General features: G+C 50.9%; 1 protein-coding gene across 1 annotated transcript in view; it reads right to left on the minus strand.

Moving 5' to 3' along the window:
- Positions 1 to 4035: 4035 nt before the first annotated feature.
- The window catches only part of OTOG (otogelin), an 83686-nt gene continuing 70344 nt past the window's right edge, over positions 4036 to 17377 (minus strand). Inside the window, exons 48-56 of the mRNA XM_055547484.1 lie at positions 16318 to 16416; positions 15190 to 15230; positions 13679 to 13754; positions 13374 to 13552; positions 12548 to 12652; positions 12235 to 12354; positions 7022 to 7067; positions 4360 to 4439; positions 4036 to 4236 (exon numbers count right to left, since the gene is read on the minus strand). Coding sequence (XP_055403459.1) covers positions 4036 to 4236; positions 4360 to 4439; positions 7022 to 7067; positions 12235 to 12354; positions 12548 to 12652; positions 13374 to 13552; positions 13679 to 13754; positions 15190 to 15230; positions 16318 to 16416 — 947 coding nt within the window. The remainder of the gene's footprint in view (positions 4237 to 4359; positions 4440 to 7021; positions 7068 to 12234; positions 12355 to 12547; positions 12653 to 13373; positions 13553 to 13678; positions 13755 to 15189; positions 15231 to 16317; positions 16417 to 17377) is intronic.

Below are 17377 nucleotides of genomic sequence, written 5' to 3' on the forward strand. Positions count from 1 at the left end.
GGCAGGGTCTATCCAGCCAGAGGCAGCTTTGTCCATCACTGTCTCTCCTTGTGCCACCCATGGGACCTCTAAGAGCCTAGATCTCTTTTCCAGCAAAACATTTCTCTCTCCACTGGCTCCTTCCAGGATATATGGTCAAATCACTGCCCTCCTTAAACCAGCAAACAAGCAAACTTTCCTTTGACCTTATGCCCTTTCTCTTTTCTGTTTCCTCAGCCAAACTCCCTAGCATCGTCCGCACTATCTCTACCTCCTCCCTGAGAAGATACCATCCACCAGACCCACTTCAACTTCTTCTGAGCATACAGCTGGACTACGTCTCCCAGCCTCCCTTGCAGTTAGGTGTGGCCATGTACTTGAGTTCTGGCCAGTGGGATGCAAGTGGAAGAGACCCAGACACTTTTAGTCCTGCTCCCTCAAACCTGCAGTGCATGCTTCCTGCACTCCTCTTGGGGTGCAGACAAGCACAGCACTTTTTGAAGGCTCGTGCTGAAGATGGTAGACCCTCAAGACAGAGGAGCCAGGGTCTCTGAATCATTTTGGATGCGAGGTTCCAGCTACACAGGAACATCTAGTTTTCATTTTCAATAGTAAGAGGGAGATAAACTTCTATCATGTTTCAGCCCAAGAAAAGATCTGAGTTGCTATTCATTTAAAAAAAAAAAAAAAAAAGGAGTTGGGTCCTTCTGCTTCTCCATCTTCCCATGTTGGAGAACCCAAGAAGGCAAGGAAGAGGGGACCTGAATTCTAAAAAGAAGGTTGGAATAAGGAAACACTCTGCTCTGAGATTTCCTGAGGCAAGACATGGCCAGTGAACTTACTCAGGCAGCATTTAACCTTCAGCTTGAAGTTGTTCCCTTTTGGTTTGGGGCTATGTTTGCAATCTGCCTCCCCCAAACCACCACGACAAGTGTGTGAGGCTTCAAGGCTTGGGTGGTCAGAGGCTTAGGGAGATGTAAAAGTCAGGGCCACAGGTGGGCGAACAGACCTAGGCCTGGGGGAGAAGCCTGAAGCTGGGGCAGGTGCTGACACAGCAGATGGGAGAGGCAAGGAAAGGGTTAAGGAATCTGAGAGCAGGATTGGCTCCCCTCTAAGTGAGGGCAGTAAAATCAGCATGTCGCCTCCAATTTGCTCCGGCCTGACCTTGAACGTGAATCATTCCATCACAATGTCCTTATTGATTTCCACAGGAAGAGGATTAAGCCCAGAAAATCAGGGCGGGAACTTGAGCCTGAAGCACGGAAAATGGGATCGTTCTGGAGCTCAAAGCCCCTCGTGTTGGCAAATACGTCACAGGGGGCTGCAGGCTGGACGGCCGCCCAGCTCGGCTACCAGTTTTCTGATGGCCGGGGCCTGGGCTTCCGTTTCCTTACCTGTCTGGTGTGTGCCCCCTAGGGTTCCCTCAAGCTTTAAGTCATGTGCAGAGAGTGGGGAGGAAACTGAGGATGGGGGAGATGCTATAGACACGCCTTGAGGCTCTTCGGGGCTGGTCACTTCAACCTTCTGTATGCAGCGGCAGCCTTTGGGACCCTCAGAACCCAACAGGCTGTTCCAGGACCAATGTTGACATGGAACCAGCCGGCTCAAACAGCCAGGAAGGGCCTCCTTAGTCCTAAAAACCCTTCAAGGGAATGAGAGTGATATATGGTGGGTAGGTGGGGGGTGTGTGTGTGTGTGTGTGTCCCTGCATAGGAGCATAAAGGAAGCAGGTCATTCTCTGGGAACTGACCCACAATTTCCTTCTTTCATTTAACATATCCTGAAGAGCCCACCATATCAGTTTATTAAAAGGCTATATAGTATTCTTTGGTGTGACTGTACTAGGTTATTTTAATCATTCCCTAATGATAGGCATTTAAAGTTATCTATTTTTTTTAACTTAAGATAATGTGCCATAAACATCCTGGCACACGCCTCTTTTTAGGAATTACTTCTTTAGATGCTGTGTTCGTTTCCTGATGCTGTAACAAATTACCATAACCTCCAGCCTCAGCTTCTATCATCGCATCTCTTCTGACACTTATCCTGATGTGATTCCCTTGGGCCCACCTGAATAATCTAGGATCATCTCCCCACCACAAGATCCTGAACTTAATCACATCTGCAAAGCCCCTTTACCATGTAAGGGACACATTCAGAGGCTCCTGGCACTGAATGTGGATGTTTTTGGAGGACCGCTGCTCAGCCCACCACAGCTTCCTAGAAATAAGATGGCTGAGTCAAAGGGTATGTGCATTTTTAATGTAAATCAACATCTCATAATTGTATCAATGAACACTCATATCAGCACTATGGGTACTGGCTTCTTGAATGCCACTGAGCAGTGTTGATTTAGGTTTGACATCCTCACCTTTCGCTATCTTCCCCCAGTGCAGAGCAGGAAGCATGCTGGTTGGTGATTTGCTTCTTGTTAATCTTTCATTTGTATCTTAGCCTAAAAGAGTTGGTTCCCCAGAAGGAAGCTAGGGGAACAGGACTGGGAGTTTTAGCCATATGGTTGGGGTGTGACGTGGGTTTCCAGGAGAAGCAGGCAGGAGGGGGTACCTGGGTGGGGATGGAAACCCAGGAACACTGTGATTCCAGAGATCAGTGTGATCATCAGAACGTGTGGCCACCTGTAAGTGTATAGTGAGGGTGGAGTAGGAAAAGTCAGGGTGACCTCCAGGGTCCTAAAACAGGGTCTTGTCTTCAGAGTTTAAATTCCTTCAGATTCAAAGCCAACCTGACACCTTCAGAGATGCTCAGAGGCCTGATGGGTTCCTGTGGTTTACTGGATATACAAACAGAATACAGATACAGGAACAAAGAGGCTGCAGGAACAGCTGGGGACCATCCTGGCACAGGGCCCCGATCCCAAGGGCGCCAGGGCAGCCACACATCTCCAGACATACAGGGCAGTGCTGGGGTCAGAACACCCTCACGTTCATACCCTTTGGACCCAACAGCACAAAGTGGCATGTGTTGGGGTGTGGAGGGAGCCCCAGGCTGGCTTTAGGAAGGATGCTGTGGTTCAGAGGCCAGGCTCTGACAGACGCTCAGAGACAGCTACACATGCATCAGGCCTCACTTCCCACTGACCATTGCTCTCCTACTGGACCGTCTCATGAAGCAGAGAGCTGGGCATTGGCAGAGCTAGGAACCCCATACTTGGGCTGTTCCAGAGACCATGTACTTGGAAAAAAGGCACATGGCAGAGCCGGGGTCTGCCCTTGCAGGCTGAAGGTATCATTAAACACCCTAAGGCCCTTGGAGGGGTGGACTGTGCAGCCACATGGGGGTGAGTGGAGCTGGACCCTCATGGAGGGTCCTCCATCACACCTCACCAGAGCCAGCCCACTTGCCAGGGAGGCTGGTTCTGAGGTGTGAGAGTGGAGGTGAGTATGCCCCTGTTCTTCTAAATCCTTTCCTGAATTACAAGATCAATGACAGAATACCAGGGCTCCCCTCTCTGGGCTATGGGAAACTTGAAGGTCATTGAACACACTCCCCAGTCTCTGGACCTGACCTCACAGATACTGGTGAGAGCACATGGGCTTGGGAACCCACCCTCTTTGCTTCTGAGAAGCCCTCCTGGACAGCACTGAGCAGATCTGGGTGTTGCAATTAAAGCCCTCTTTCCTTTTACTGAGTTTGTGGTTCTTCCATGGTCCAGAGGGCCAAGGAGGAGGATGGGTCATCAGATCCAGGCTCTCTGCTGGGTCTTGGGTACAGCCTTGGTCCCAGCTTCTCAGGAAAGCTGTCTCCTCCTCCACCAACACTGCAGCCAGAGTCTCCAGTGACAGAGGGCCCTTCCCAGACCTCAAGCCAGGGACAGAGTTGAGCTCCCTGAGCCCCAAGCTGTGGCACTCTCCCACACGTGAAGGAGGGAGAGGCAGGATGGGCCAGTGCGGCCTGTTCTGGTCACTCTCTGTGCTCTGCCCACCATTCCACCCTCAGCACATACCAGCTCTCCATACTTAGTGCCCCCGCCCCCGCCCACCCTACACTAGGCCAGCCAGAGCAGACAGTGGTCCGGCCAGCCCCCGCCCCCAGGCCTCAGGACCACTGGCAGGCACAGTCGGTGGGCTCCTGCAACGTGTAGGGCACCCAGGTGGCATTGGTGGCACAGAACAGCTGCACGGAGCGCCGCTGCAGGCCCACCTCGCGGCAGCACTTGCAGAAGCGGGCGTAGGTGTTGATGTTATAGTTGTAGATGCTGGCGGACGGGCACCTCCCATCACAGGACACTAGGTTCACCTGGAGATAGGCAGGCCAGTGAGGCAGCCTGTGAGGCTTCCTTCCCCCCAAAGCTCCCTCCATTCCCATATTCGGTTCGCCCCCACCCCACCCAATCCCCACTGTCTTGCCAGGGCCACGCACAGGGGTGTTGCTCCTGCATTCATTCTTGCGGATGGTCATGCGGATTGTCACCTTCTTGCAGGAGCGCCCATCCTCTTTACCTGCGGGGACAGGGTGAGTGAGGCAGCTACGGCTAAGGAGTGCTCCCGGGGCTGCAGGCTGGGCCAGACTGGGGGGGTTAGTGTCATGCTGGAGGGCCCCTCCACCAGCGTTAGTGCCCCACATTAGAGCCCCTCCCAATCAGAGGAAAAGCTCATGACCCAGTGCCCCGGAAGGAGTTGGAGGCGGCAAGGCAGGGGAGATGGTGAGACAGAGAAGGATGCCTGAGATGGCCTGGGGGCTCTGGGCTAGGGGAGAGGAGGATCTGGGGACAAAGCAAGCTGCCCCTCTACCCAAGCCCCAACACCTGTCTCTAACCCATTGGTGACCCTGGGTGTGTATTCTCCCCTCTCTGAGCTTTTGTTCAAGCATTCAGATTTTGCAGTTTCTGGAGTGAATGGAAGCCCCAGTCCCTAGCATAGTCAATGCTTGCACACAGCAGGATCACTCGGCTTCCATAGCTATCAAACACGACAGGCCCACCTCACGTGGCCATCGCAGAGATAGAAACTGATAAGCATGGACCATGCTTATCACGGTCCATGATAAACCCTCTTCCTGGACCATGCTTCCCACAACCAGTCACATGGCTCATGCACACCCTCACCTGCTCAAATATTCCCTCACCAAGGCCTTTCCTGATCCTCTTCTTAAACAACAGCATCCTCCCTCCACCCAACCTCCTTCCCTGATCCCTCCCTTCCCTATTTCTACCCAGGGCACTATCACCATCCCGAGAGACAGATTTGAAATGATGCTCTTGACACATAAGCATTAGGGTCTTCTTTTGCACAGGCTCCTTCCACAATTTGTTATGAGTTCTCATTCTAAGTAAATCTTCACTCTTGTAAGTTTGGGATCCTTTTCTTAATGAAGCCCACCCCCAAGTGCATAAATTTCAACCCCCATAACCCAGTTACATCCATCTTACTGTAATTTACTTGCCATTCTGTCTCTCCCACTAAGCAATATGGCTTTACCCTTGTGGCTCAGCAGATAAAAAGAATCTGCCTAACCAGAAGACCTGGGTTCAATCCCTGGGTTGGGAAGATGCCCTGGAGAAGGGAGAGGTTACCCACTCCAGTATTCTGGCCTAGAGAATTCCATGGACTGTATAGTCGGACACGACTAAGCAACTTTCACACTTTCACTCTCCCACTAAAACGGCAACTCCACGAGACTGTGTCATTTTTGCTTTATCTACAGGGCCTAGAACAAGGCCTGGCATATTGGTGCTATACAAATACTTGCCAGATGCATAGACTCCCTCTGTGACCCCAGTGTGCCCACAGGAAATGGGGTGGCATCCTCTCTTCTGGCCTCTGGGCTTCACCACAGTGGGTTTCTGACCACACCTGCTGGAGGTCTCCTAGCCAGAGCTAAGTTCACTTTTTCCTCCTTCTCTGGTCCCAGGAAGCAGAAGAACCAAGGACTGTCCTGGCCATAGCATCAGGGTCCTGGGCTGAGACCAGCTGAGTGACCAGCGGGAGCAAATCACTGGGCATTGGTGGGCATGCGGTGCCAGGAGAGTGGGCACTGCTGAAGCATCCCCATGCAAGCCCAGGGTGCAGCCTGCTACCCAGCATGCACTGCGGGCCTTATGGCCTTTGCCAGGGGCAGGGAACTGGGGCACCATGCCCCCCTCCCCCACCCCCAGGGCTTGGGGCCACCTAGCATTAGGGACATTGCTGGAAATAGCAATGCAGCTACACGCCTCCAGTCCCATGGGCTTCCGAGAGGAGTACCTGGGTGGCAGTGGACAATAACACGTGGAGGAGAGGCGGGGCTAATGGGGACCACAGGAAGCAGGGTCCCCGGGAAACCTGGGGAGAGGGACATGGGTCACAGGTCACATGGAGCACCTGGGACGTTCAGAGAACATGAGTTGTGCCAGGAAACAGAGGCACAACTCTGTTGTGATCCTCAGGGAACAGAGATCAGCCAATGAGGCACTGAGCTCAGTGTCCTTGGAATATGTGAGTTGGACATAAAAGGGTCCCATATCCTACAACCCTCCATGGGAGGGTTGAGGGCCCTGGGGAATGAGAGGCATGGGGTCAAAGGTCCTCAGGCTGATGGGAACACACACACACACATGCAGCTGGGGCTGTGGGTTCCCGGGGTAGGGGTGAGGACAGATGCTCAGAGCTCTCACTCAGACCTGGTCAGGGAGCCCGTGTGCCTGAGGCCCACCCAGGAGGCACCTCCAAGACAGGGCTCCTGAGCACAGGAGAATTCACGTAGGGGCATCTGGGCTGGAAGTCATGGCATGCCCGGAGGAGGCAGAGTAGCTGCGGAGTTACTGACCTCCTGGATCCAACATCCCAATGTCCCCCATGTCCAACAAGGAGCAGAGGCCTTTTATTGGGAAAGGGATGTGAGCATGGCCCCTGCCCACCTGCAGCCCCACATCAGCTCTGTGAACACCACGGTGCAAGTGTTATCTCTTCATCTACTCCCTCAGAAAGAGCCACCACCAGAGGTGCCAGGCCAGGAACCTGGCCCTCTGAGCCCCAACATGATACCCTGTACCCCCGACCAGAGCCCCCTCCCTACCCCCAATGGCCTACATTTGCTCACTCACATGTCCTGCAGCATCCTTCCAAGGAAGGTACCACCGAGCCCCCAACCTAGAGGGAGAGGAGAAGAGGTGGGTGGCAGACTCTATCTAGGCCAGGACCCAAGATGCCAGGAAGAGGCACAAAGATTGCAAGAGTCTTGAGACTTGTTTCCTCCCATGATGCTCCAGGGCAGGAGTTCCATGCCCTGTGGTCCAGCAGGCCCAGGCCAGAGCAGGAAGGGCCCCTGGGCTGGCCATCATTGAGAGTCACAAAGCCTAACCTGACTGGTTGGGACACTGGATCTAAGACTACCTCAGCTCCCAGTGAGGCTGGAGGCTGGGTAGAGATGGGGCAGGGTGCCAGGGCCTCCTGTCTGCATGGCGGTAGCTCTTCTTATGTACCCTGCCCCCAGCACTGTCAGCCCGCTTAGTGTTTCCTGCACAGAGGGTCAGGGGAGGGAGAGGGAAGGGACTGACCCACGTGGAGCAGTGATCTGGGCTCTCTCTCAGTCCTAGATGAGATACCTCTTTCCTCTGGACTCAGTTTTGCCATCTCTCCTGCTTGTGCTTCTGCTCAGTCGCTAAGTCGAATCCATGGACTGTAGCCCATATTTGTCCATGGGATTTTCCAGGCAAGAATATTGGAGTGGGGTTGCCATTTCCTACTCCAGGGGATCTTCCCAACCCAGGGATCGAACTCACATCTACTTGGCAGCAAGATTCTTTACCACTGAGCTACCAGGGAAGCCCATTCTCCCACCTCTGAAATGGGACAATGATCCCTGATAGCCCTTCTCCTCTACAGTGAAATGGATAAAAGAATGGATGTGACAGTTCTTTGTAAATAAGTATGTGTGTGTGTGTGTGTGTGTGTGTGTGTGTGTGTGTGTGTGTCTCAGTATATGTGTGTGATTTTTGTGATTTATGTGTGATTTTGCATATGTGTGTCTGTATGAATGAGAGAGAATGACTGGATGTGTGTAATTGTATTCTAGGTGAGACCAGAAATCGTTAAAAGCTCAATATTAATGTCAATGTCCAGGAGTCTCTGGCAGAGGCGTGGGTCAGCGGTGGCCTGCATCAGGCTACATTCGGGGCACTGAGTGCAGCAGTGCGTGCATGGGACCTCTTGAAGAAGGTCGCCATTATTTTCATTACCTCCACTATAGTTTGGCCTCAGGTCAAACAACAGGGAGGGAACACAGCCCTCCAATTTAAAATTGGATTAAAGATTTACTGAGCATGGCCCCGCCCATCAGAACAAGACCCAGTTTCCCTCTCAATCAGTCTCTCCCATCAGGAAGCTTCCATAAGCCTCTTATCCTTCTCCATCAGAGGACAGATAGAATGAAAACCACAATCACAGAAAACTAACCAATCTGATCACATGGACCACAGCCTTGTTTAACTCAATGAAACTATGAGCCATGCCATGTAGGGCCACCCAAGATGGACAGGTCATGGTGGAGAGTTCTGACAAAATGTGGTTCACTGGAGAAGGGAATGGCAAACCACTTCAGTATTCTTGTCTTGAGAACCCCATGAACAGTATGAAAAAGCAAAAAGATAGGACACTGAAAGATGAACTCCCCAGGTCAGTAGGTGCCCAATATGCTACTGGAGGTCAGTGGAGAAATAACTCCAGAAAGTTATTTTGGAGCCAAAAGGAGCCAAAGCAAAAACAACACCCAGTTGTGGATGTGATTGGTGATGGAAGTAAAGTCCAATGCTGTAAAGAACAATATTGCATCTGAACCTGGAATGTTAGGTCCATGAAAAGTGAAAGAAAGTGAAGTCACTCAGTCATGTCCAACTCTTTGTGACCCCATGGACTGTAACCTATCAGGCTTCTCTGTCCATGGGATTTTCCAGGCAAGAGTACTGGAGTGGGTTGCCATTTTAGTTCCATGAATCAAGGCAAATTGGAAGTGGTCAAACAGGAGATGGCAAGAGTGAACATTGACATTTTAGGAATCAGCGAACTAAAATGGACTGGAATGGGTGAATTGAACTCAGATGACCATTATATCTACTACTGCGGGCAAGAATCCCTTAGAAGAAATGGAGCAGCCATCATAGTCAACAAAAGAGTCTGAAATGCAGTACTTGGATGCAGTCTCAAAACGACTGAATGACATTTGTTCATTTCCAAGGAAAACCATTCAATATCACAGTAATCCAAGTCTATGCCCTGACCAGTACTGGTGAAGAAGCTGAAGTTGAATGGTTCTATGAAGGTCTGGAAGACCTTCTGGAACTAACACCCAAAAAAGATGTCCTTTTCATTATAGGGGACTGGAATGCAAAAGTAGGAAGTCAAGAGATACGTGGAGTAACAGGCAAATTTGGCCTTGGAGTACTGAATGAAGCTGGGCAAAGGCTAATAAAGTTTTGCCAAGAGAACACACTGCTCATAGCAAACACCCACTTCCAACAACACAAGAGAAGACTCTATACATGGATATCACCAGATGGTCAACACCGAAATCAGACTGATTATATTCTTTGCAGCCAAAGATGGAGAAGCTCTATACAGTCAACAAAAACAAGACTGGGAGCTGACTGTGGCTCAGACCATGAACTCCTTATTGCCAAATTCAGACTTAAATTGAAGAAAATAGGGAAAACCACTAGACCATTCAAGTATGACCTAAATCAAATCCCTAACGATTATACAGTGAAAGTGAGAAATAGATTTAAGGGACTAGATGTGATAGACAGGGTGCCTGAAGAACTATGGACAGGGGTTTGTGACATTGTACAGGATAATAGGCAGTGATCAAGACCATCCCCAAGAAAAAGAAATGCAAAAAGGCAAAACGGCTGTCTGAGCAGTCCTTCCGAATAGCTGAGAAGAGTAGCTAAAGGCAAAGGAGAAAAGGAAAGATATACCCATCTGAATGCAGAGTTCCAAAAAAATAGCAAGGAGAGATACGAAAGCCTTTCTTAGTGATCAGTGCAAAGAAATAGAGAGTCTTTCCCATTAGAATGGGAAAGACTAGAGATCTCTTCAAGAAAATCAGAGATACCAAGGGAACATCTCATGCAAAGATGTGCACAATAAAGGACAGAAAGGGTATGGACCTAACAGAAGCAGAAAATATTAAGAAGAGGTGGCAAGAATACACAGAAGAACTGTACAAAAGAGATCTGCACAACCCAGATAATCACGATGGTGTGATCACTCACCTAGAGCCAGACAACCTGGAATGCAAAGTCAACTGGGCCTTAGGAAGCATCACTACGAACAAAGCTAGTGGCGGTGATGGAATTCCAGTAGAGCTATTTCAAATCCTAAAAGATGCTGCTGCTAAAGTTCTTCACTCAATACATCAGCAAATTTGGAAAACTGAGCAGTGGCCACAGGACTGGAAAAGGTCAGTTTTTGTTCCAATCCCAAAGAAAGGCAATGACAGAGAATGCTCAAACTACCACACAATTGCACTCGTCTCACACACGAGCAAAGTAATGCTCAAAATTCTCCAAGCCAGGCTTCAACAGTACATGAACCAAGAACTTCCAAGTGTTCAAACTGGATTTAGAAAAGGCAGAGGAACCAGAGATCAAATTGCCAACATCCGCTGGATCACCAAAAAAGCAAGAGAGTTCCAGAAAAACATCTATTTCTGCTTTATTGACTATGCCAAAACCTTTGACTGTGTGGATCACAATAAACTGGAAAATTATGAAAGAGATGGGAATACCAGACCACCTGACCTGCCTCCTGAGAAATCTGTATGCAGGTCAGGAAGCAACAGTTAGAACTGGACATGGAACAACAGGCTGGTTCCAAATTGAGAAAGGAGTATGTCAAGGCTGTGTATTGTCACCCTGTTTATTTAACTTACATGCAGAGTACATCATGAGAAACGCTGGGCTGGATGAATCACAAGGTGGAATCAAGATTGCTGGGAGAAATATCAATAACCTCAGAAATGCAGATGACACCACCCTCATGGCAGAAAGTGAAGAACTAAAGAGCCTCTTGATGGAAGTGAAAGAGGAGAGTGAAAAAGTTGGCTTAAAATTCAACATTCAGAAAACTAAGATCATGGCATCTGGTCCCATCACTTCATGGCAAATAAATGTGGAAACAGTGACAGACTTTATTTTCTGGGGCTCCAAAATCACTGCAGATGGTGATTGCAGTCATGAAGTTAAAAGATGCTTGGTCCTTGGAAGAAAAGCTATGACCAACCTAGACAGCATATTAAAAAGCAGAGACATTACTTTCCCAGCAAAGATCTGTCTAGTCAAAACTATGGTTTTTTCAGTAGTCATGTATAGATGTGAGAGTTGGACCATAAAGAAAGCTGAGTGCCGAAGAATTGATGCTTTTGAACTGTGGTGTTGGAGGAGACTCTTGAGAGTCCCTTAGACTGCAAGGAGATCCAACCAGTCCATCCTATAGGAAATCAGTCCTGAATATTCATTGGAAGGACTGATGTTGAAGCTGAAACTCCAATACTTTGGCCACCTGATGCGAACAACTGACTCACTGGAAAAGACCCTGATGCTGGGAAAGATTGAAGGCAGGAGGAAAGGGGGATGACAGAGGATGAGATGGTTGGATGGCATCACTGACTTGATGGACATGAGTTTGAGTAAGCTCCGGGAGTTGGTGATGGACAGGGAAGCCTGGCGTGCTGCAGTCCATGGGGTCGCAGAGTCAGATACAACTGAGCGACTGAACTGAACTGAATGTCAGGAACTCTAATAATTCAACTATAGGCCTAAACCCTCCAGGAAATCCTTTTCCTTTAGGTGTGTGCAGAATGACAGCTCTCCATGCTAGTACTGGACACCCATTAGCCCACTGCAGGACTGAACAACACATCTGTGTGATGCACGTGTGCAAGTGTGATTGGTGTGTGGCATGTGCACTGGCCTGATGAGGTGTTAACGGCCCTGTGGAGTTGTGTGGTGCCTGTGAGTGGCTGACTGCCCATGTTGGTGTGTATGTGAGTGTGCTGAGAATGTGTGTATGTCTGTGTGCATCTGGACACTCTCGTGTGATGGGTGCGGATGTTGTATGATGGGGTCAGAGCAAAGATACACGGAGAGATGTGGAGTTCAGGTGGAGTCAAGGTGGCTGGACACGTCCAGATTCCAGGGAAGCCCTCCTTCCACACATCTCCACACCAAAAGACACCCCTGCCCCTACCCGCCACCACCACTAAGACAGCCAGTACCCCTGGCCTCCAGCCGTGCTGTAGGGAGAGGTGGCTGGCACTGACCTTGGCGCACTCGGTCTCGTTGAGCGGTGGGCAGCTGATGGGCGAGTGGACGAGCACGGCGCCCAGGGGAGTGCTACCGCAGTGGTGGCGGGTGCAGTCTGCGATCCAGGACGCCCCGGGCTGGGGGGACAGAGGTGGGTGATGGGGACTTGGGGATGATGGCCCGAGTGAACCAACAGGGCACAGCTCTAAGGACAGGTGCTGCCCAGAACTTGGCACTGCCCAGGACCCCATGTGGACCCAGTCCTGGGAGCTGGTCCTAGGTGTCCCTGCCTGGGACACCTTCCCAGTTGCGCAGTTAAGGGCTGCATACCAAGAACAGGGAGGTGGTGCCATTTGGGAAGGTGAAGAGGCAGGACACGTTCCTGCAGGAGCCGCAGCAGGCCGCCAGGTCCCTCGGGTGCTCGTACTCCTGGTTCTGTAGGACAGGGCGGGACGTGATGGGCTAAGCCCTGGGGCCCACCTCCACCCTCCTGCACTCCCACTCTCTGCTTGTCCCTGAGCCCAGAAACCAGAGGAGGGGCCCTGGAGATGGCTGGGAAGGAAACCCCCAGCCTCTTTCAATGTCAAGTAGGAAGGCCGTCCTTATGTACCCTGAACCTCCCTTCCAGCCCTTCCTTGACCCAGCCCCAGTGGACCGAGAGACGGCATGGCTGCTAATTAAGGGTGCCAGTATTCAGTCCAGATAGGCTTTCGTTTGGGTCCCAGTTCCCGGGGAAATGTTGACAAACAGCTGGACCTCCCTAAACTTCAGTTTTCTCATCTGAAAAATGGGAATAATTTCATCATCTTTTGCTCGACTAATTCTGATCCAGGCCTTACTAGAAGCCAGTTGCTGTCCTAGGTACTGGGCATATAGAAGCACTCAACAAATGGTAGCAACACAAAGACACAAACCAAGATGACAGGGAATGTGCCAGGCACGAGTAGGTGCTTAATAATTGTGTATTTTCTCTGTCAAATGTCCACCCTCGCCAGGCCTGCACTCCTGCTGTTCCCCTCTGGCCTCGGCACTTTGCACAGGGGATCTCGGAGGTTCCCTGCCATGCCCACCCTCTAGACTCGTCCAAAGAGCTTGGGCAAGCTTGAAGGGCCCCTCGGACACACAGCCCCCCGGGCCCCCAGCCCCCTCCCCCTACCGCCTCACAGTGGACGTCACACAGCACAGAGGTGGTGTTGATCTGGTAGAAGCTAGTCAGAGGGTCGAGCACATCAGTGCAGCGGGAGGTGTGGCACACACCATCTGCCGAGAGCTCCACCACTGTCTGGCCTGGCTGCATCACCCCCAGCTCGCGACTCAAACACACGGGGGCCTTCACTGGATGGGCGAGCAGGGTGGTGACAGTCAGCAAGAGCCCAGCAGCCCTACCAGCCCCACGCTGACTGGCCCAGCCCTGGATCGCCCAACCTACTTTACCTCCCTGGCTTTCCCCTCCCCACTCACCGCACTCATATTTGGCGCAGCCACACACGTTCTCCGCGCTGCGCATGAACGCCTCGTCCAGCTGGGACTTCTCCCACTGGGTGGGCAGAGGAGGTCAGCACCCCAGGGTTGGGGAGGCCCAGCCCCACCGTTGGGAGCAGCCTGCCACCTGGGGCCCTCTCTCTGTCTGTAGTTTCCTTGCAGTGGGTAGGGAGGGGGCTGGCAGGCCTGTTGGCCAGGGGGGCCCTTGGCACCCTGTGAGTTCAGTCATCCTCTTATAAGGATGCCTGGGTGCTTCTCCCTTCTGAGGAGCTGCTCCCCAATGTCCTCTTCTGGGCCTTGGGCCTCTCCTGTTATCCTGAGCACCCACTGGCCATATCAGCGGGGCCCCTGCATGGCTGGTGGCCCAGAGCCCTGCTCTGTTCATACACTTTCCTTCTTCCTAACCCAGTTAAAAGGAGAAGAGGCTGGGATGGGGGGAAACATGAGAAGACATGAGGGCTGGGTGGGAGGGAGGGAATACTTATGATCCAGAAAATCATGTAAACAACACAACTTTAAGCACAACTTTCCATTTCTTAAAGTATTTTCAACTTTTCTCAGTGGCCATGCAGCCTGATAGTTAAGGGCATGTTTTCTGAAGTCAGATTTCCTGGGTTTCAATCCTGGCTCTGAGATTTACTAGCTACATTGCATTAACCTTAGTTTCCTTTTTTGTACTGAGATAATCACAGACTCCACCTCGTTTGGGTTATCATGAGAATTAATATGATAATGTATATAAAGTCTAGTCAAAGCTATGGTTTTTCCAGTAGTCATGTATGGATGTGAGAATTGGACTATAAAGAAAGCTGAGTGCCGAAGAATTGATGCTTTTGAACTATGGTGTTGGAGAAGGCTCTTGAGAGTCCCTTGGACTGCAAGGAGATCCAACCAGTCTATCCTAAAGGAAGTCAGTCCTGAATATTCACTGGAAGGACTGATGCTGAAGCTGAAGCTATAATACTTTGGCCACCGTGATGCAAAGAACTGACTCACTAGAAAAGACTCTGATGCTGGGAAAGATTGAAGGTGGGAGGAGAAGGGGACGACAGAGGATGAGAGGGTTGGATGGTGTCAGTGACTCGATGGACATGAGTTTGAGTAAGCTGCAGGAGTTGGTGATGGAAAGGGAAGCCTGGCGTGCTGCAGTCCATGGGGTCGCAAAGAGTCAGACATGACTGAGCGACTGAACTGAAACATCAGCTACTGTCATGAGTATCACCATCATCTCCGCCATCCCCACCATCATCCCCACCACCACCACCATCAATGTCTTCCTTGTAGTACTGATTCCTCACCACAACTCTGAACTATGATCAGACCCACTTTACAAGCAAGGGTACTATGCCCAGAGAGCAGAACTTGATACAAGAATGCTGACTTGCAGTTCAAGGCTCATTGACCAGATGAAAGGAGTGGAGAAGGGAAAGGGAGGAAAGAAAAGGTGGGAGGAAGACCAGGGGGAGTGGGGAGGGGCAGGGTCTCCATACCAGATGGCACCGGGGCACTGGGATGGTATCACAGTCACATTCTGGAAAACAGGAGGGGCCAGGACCCACCTCACCAGAGATGTCCAGGCGGGGCCCCTTGGGCCTCCCACATTCCTCACCATAAGTGCAGTCTCCCTTCTAGCCTCCCTCCATCCCCACATGGGGGCTGCAGCTCCGGGGGCTGGGCAGGTGGAGTGTGATGGGTCCATAATTGAATGTGCAGGGAGGATAAGCGGGTGGATGGGTCAACCCTAGGTTCCCTTCCATCATCTGGGCTTCATCTCTCCCAGTGCTCTAGAACCCACTGAGCAGAGCAGAGTGGGGCCTCTCCAAGAAGGAATATGGCAGGGTGGAATTTCTGATCACTTGCATTTCCCAAAGTATATACTCAGCAAGCTGAGCTCTACCCTGAACCTTTGCCTGTGAGAAGGTCCAGTTCTAAGCTGCGAAGGAGCTGACTTTGGAGGCACCGCTGCCTGTGACATAAGGGCTCCACCAGCTCTAGCTTCAGAGGGAAGAGAAGTCAGGGTCACAGTGGCTGTGAAACATGCTTTGGAGTCACCCCCTCATGCAGCAAATAGTTTTAAGCACCTATATGCTGAGATTTTTCTGTGCTTTGGGGACAAATCTGTGGATAAGACAAACTGAAATCCCTATCTTCATGAAGTTTACATTTTAGTGAGGCCTGGAAAAAGTAAGCAAAATACCCGGATGCAAAACAGAGTTTTTGAACTCTTTTGAAAACCATTTTTATGTAAAGTTCGCTGGTATTCATTACTGATCACTGCCACTCCCCACCTGCTTCCCAAAAGGACTTCAGGTGAATTTGAACGAAATCATGATTACTATCTGATGGTTGCAATAAAGATTTTTTTTTTTAGGTGGAAAATTTCCTTTTTGCAACAGGGAAGTTGCTTATTTTCTTCTTTTATTCTGGGGAGACAAAAAAATGTCCAGCACTCAGGGAGAGGATGAAGCCAGGAGGAAGGCCATTTGAAGGCTTCCCTCTGGTGGCTCTGGAGGAGGAGAACCTGAGCCAGGCGGACAGTGGCGGCCCTGCTCCTGCCTCCCTCCCAGGGCCCTGGGTCTCCACCTTTGGGGAGGGGGCGTCTCTGTGCAGGGACTTACCACAGGACTTGTAGGGGCAGCAGCGCTCTGGGCTCCACACCTCCACCAGGGCCGTGCCCATGCCACACTGCACGTGGGGGCAGCGGAAGCTCTCACACACTGCACAGGAGGGGAGGCAGGGGACGCATCAGACACAGACACCTTGGAGCTGCAGTCCTCAGAAACACATTGGCTAAGGAGGGGGTACCTCCTGGCTTCCCCCGAGGCCCCCTCAGTGTCCTCAGGCACGTTCTGGAGTTCAGGGGAGAAGTATGGGCTCCTGAAGTCTCCCCATAGATCTATGTCAGGACACCCTAGCTCTGCTCCAGGAGGTATTAGCAACATGACAGTGTCAGAACCTTCAACTCGTTCAGCTGGGCCTCCCTCTTGGGATGCTGTGTCACTCTGAGACTAGTGCTCCGAGGGTAGTCCAGGACCAAGGGAAGCTCTCCTGATGGACAGTTCCTCTCTAAGAACACAGCTCCTCCCATGCTGTGGAGACTTCCTCCTCTGGTAGCATCTCGGCCCCAATCTGCTCTGCTTCAGCAGATGCTACACACACCCCAGGGCTCACACTTCCCCTCATCCTGCTCTTCAGCAGGTCCCCTCTTAGTTTAGGATTCCCCGGCCATTCATTGAGAGACCAAGACAAGGAGGAGGGAATCGCTGGACACAACTTTCTGGTGGGGAAGGAAGGTGCCAGGGACAATGCTGAAGGTGAAAGACTGTAAAACTTATTTTATCTAATAAAAAAAATATTGGCACAGGTAAGAATTATTAATCAATTTTCAAAAACCTAACAGGCGAAAGGTGAGAAGGACATTTGTATAATGTCTAAGTGATAGGTTACTTTCTGTTTGAAAGAGGAAATTTGTAAATATAAGATGGACAGGTCACCCTAATCCAGGGCCAGCAACTACAGAGTATGTACCTCCTGGTGTGACGAAGCTCAAGAATAGTGTAGATTTTTAGCCTGAATCCATGAAATCTTGGTTCTAATTTCCAGTTTATAGAAGCACAGAAGACAGAGGAGCAATGTAAACAGTTCCAAGAAGCAGCAGCCAGGTAAATGCAGAAGGTG

Source organism: Bubalus kerabau, chromosome 15 (assembly GCF_029407905.1).
Source record: "Bubalus kerabau isolate K-KA32 ecotype Philippines breed swamp buffalo chromosome 15, PCC_UOA_SB_1v2, whole genome shotgun sequence".
NCBI lineage: Eukaryota > Metazoa > Chordata > Mammalia > Artiodactyla > Bovidae > Bubalus > Bubalus kerabau.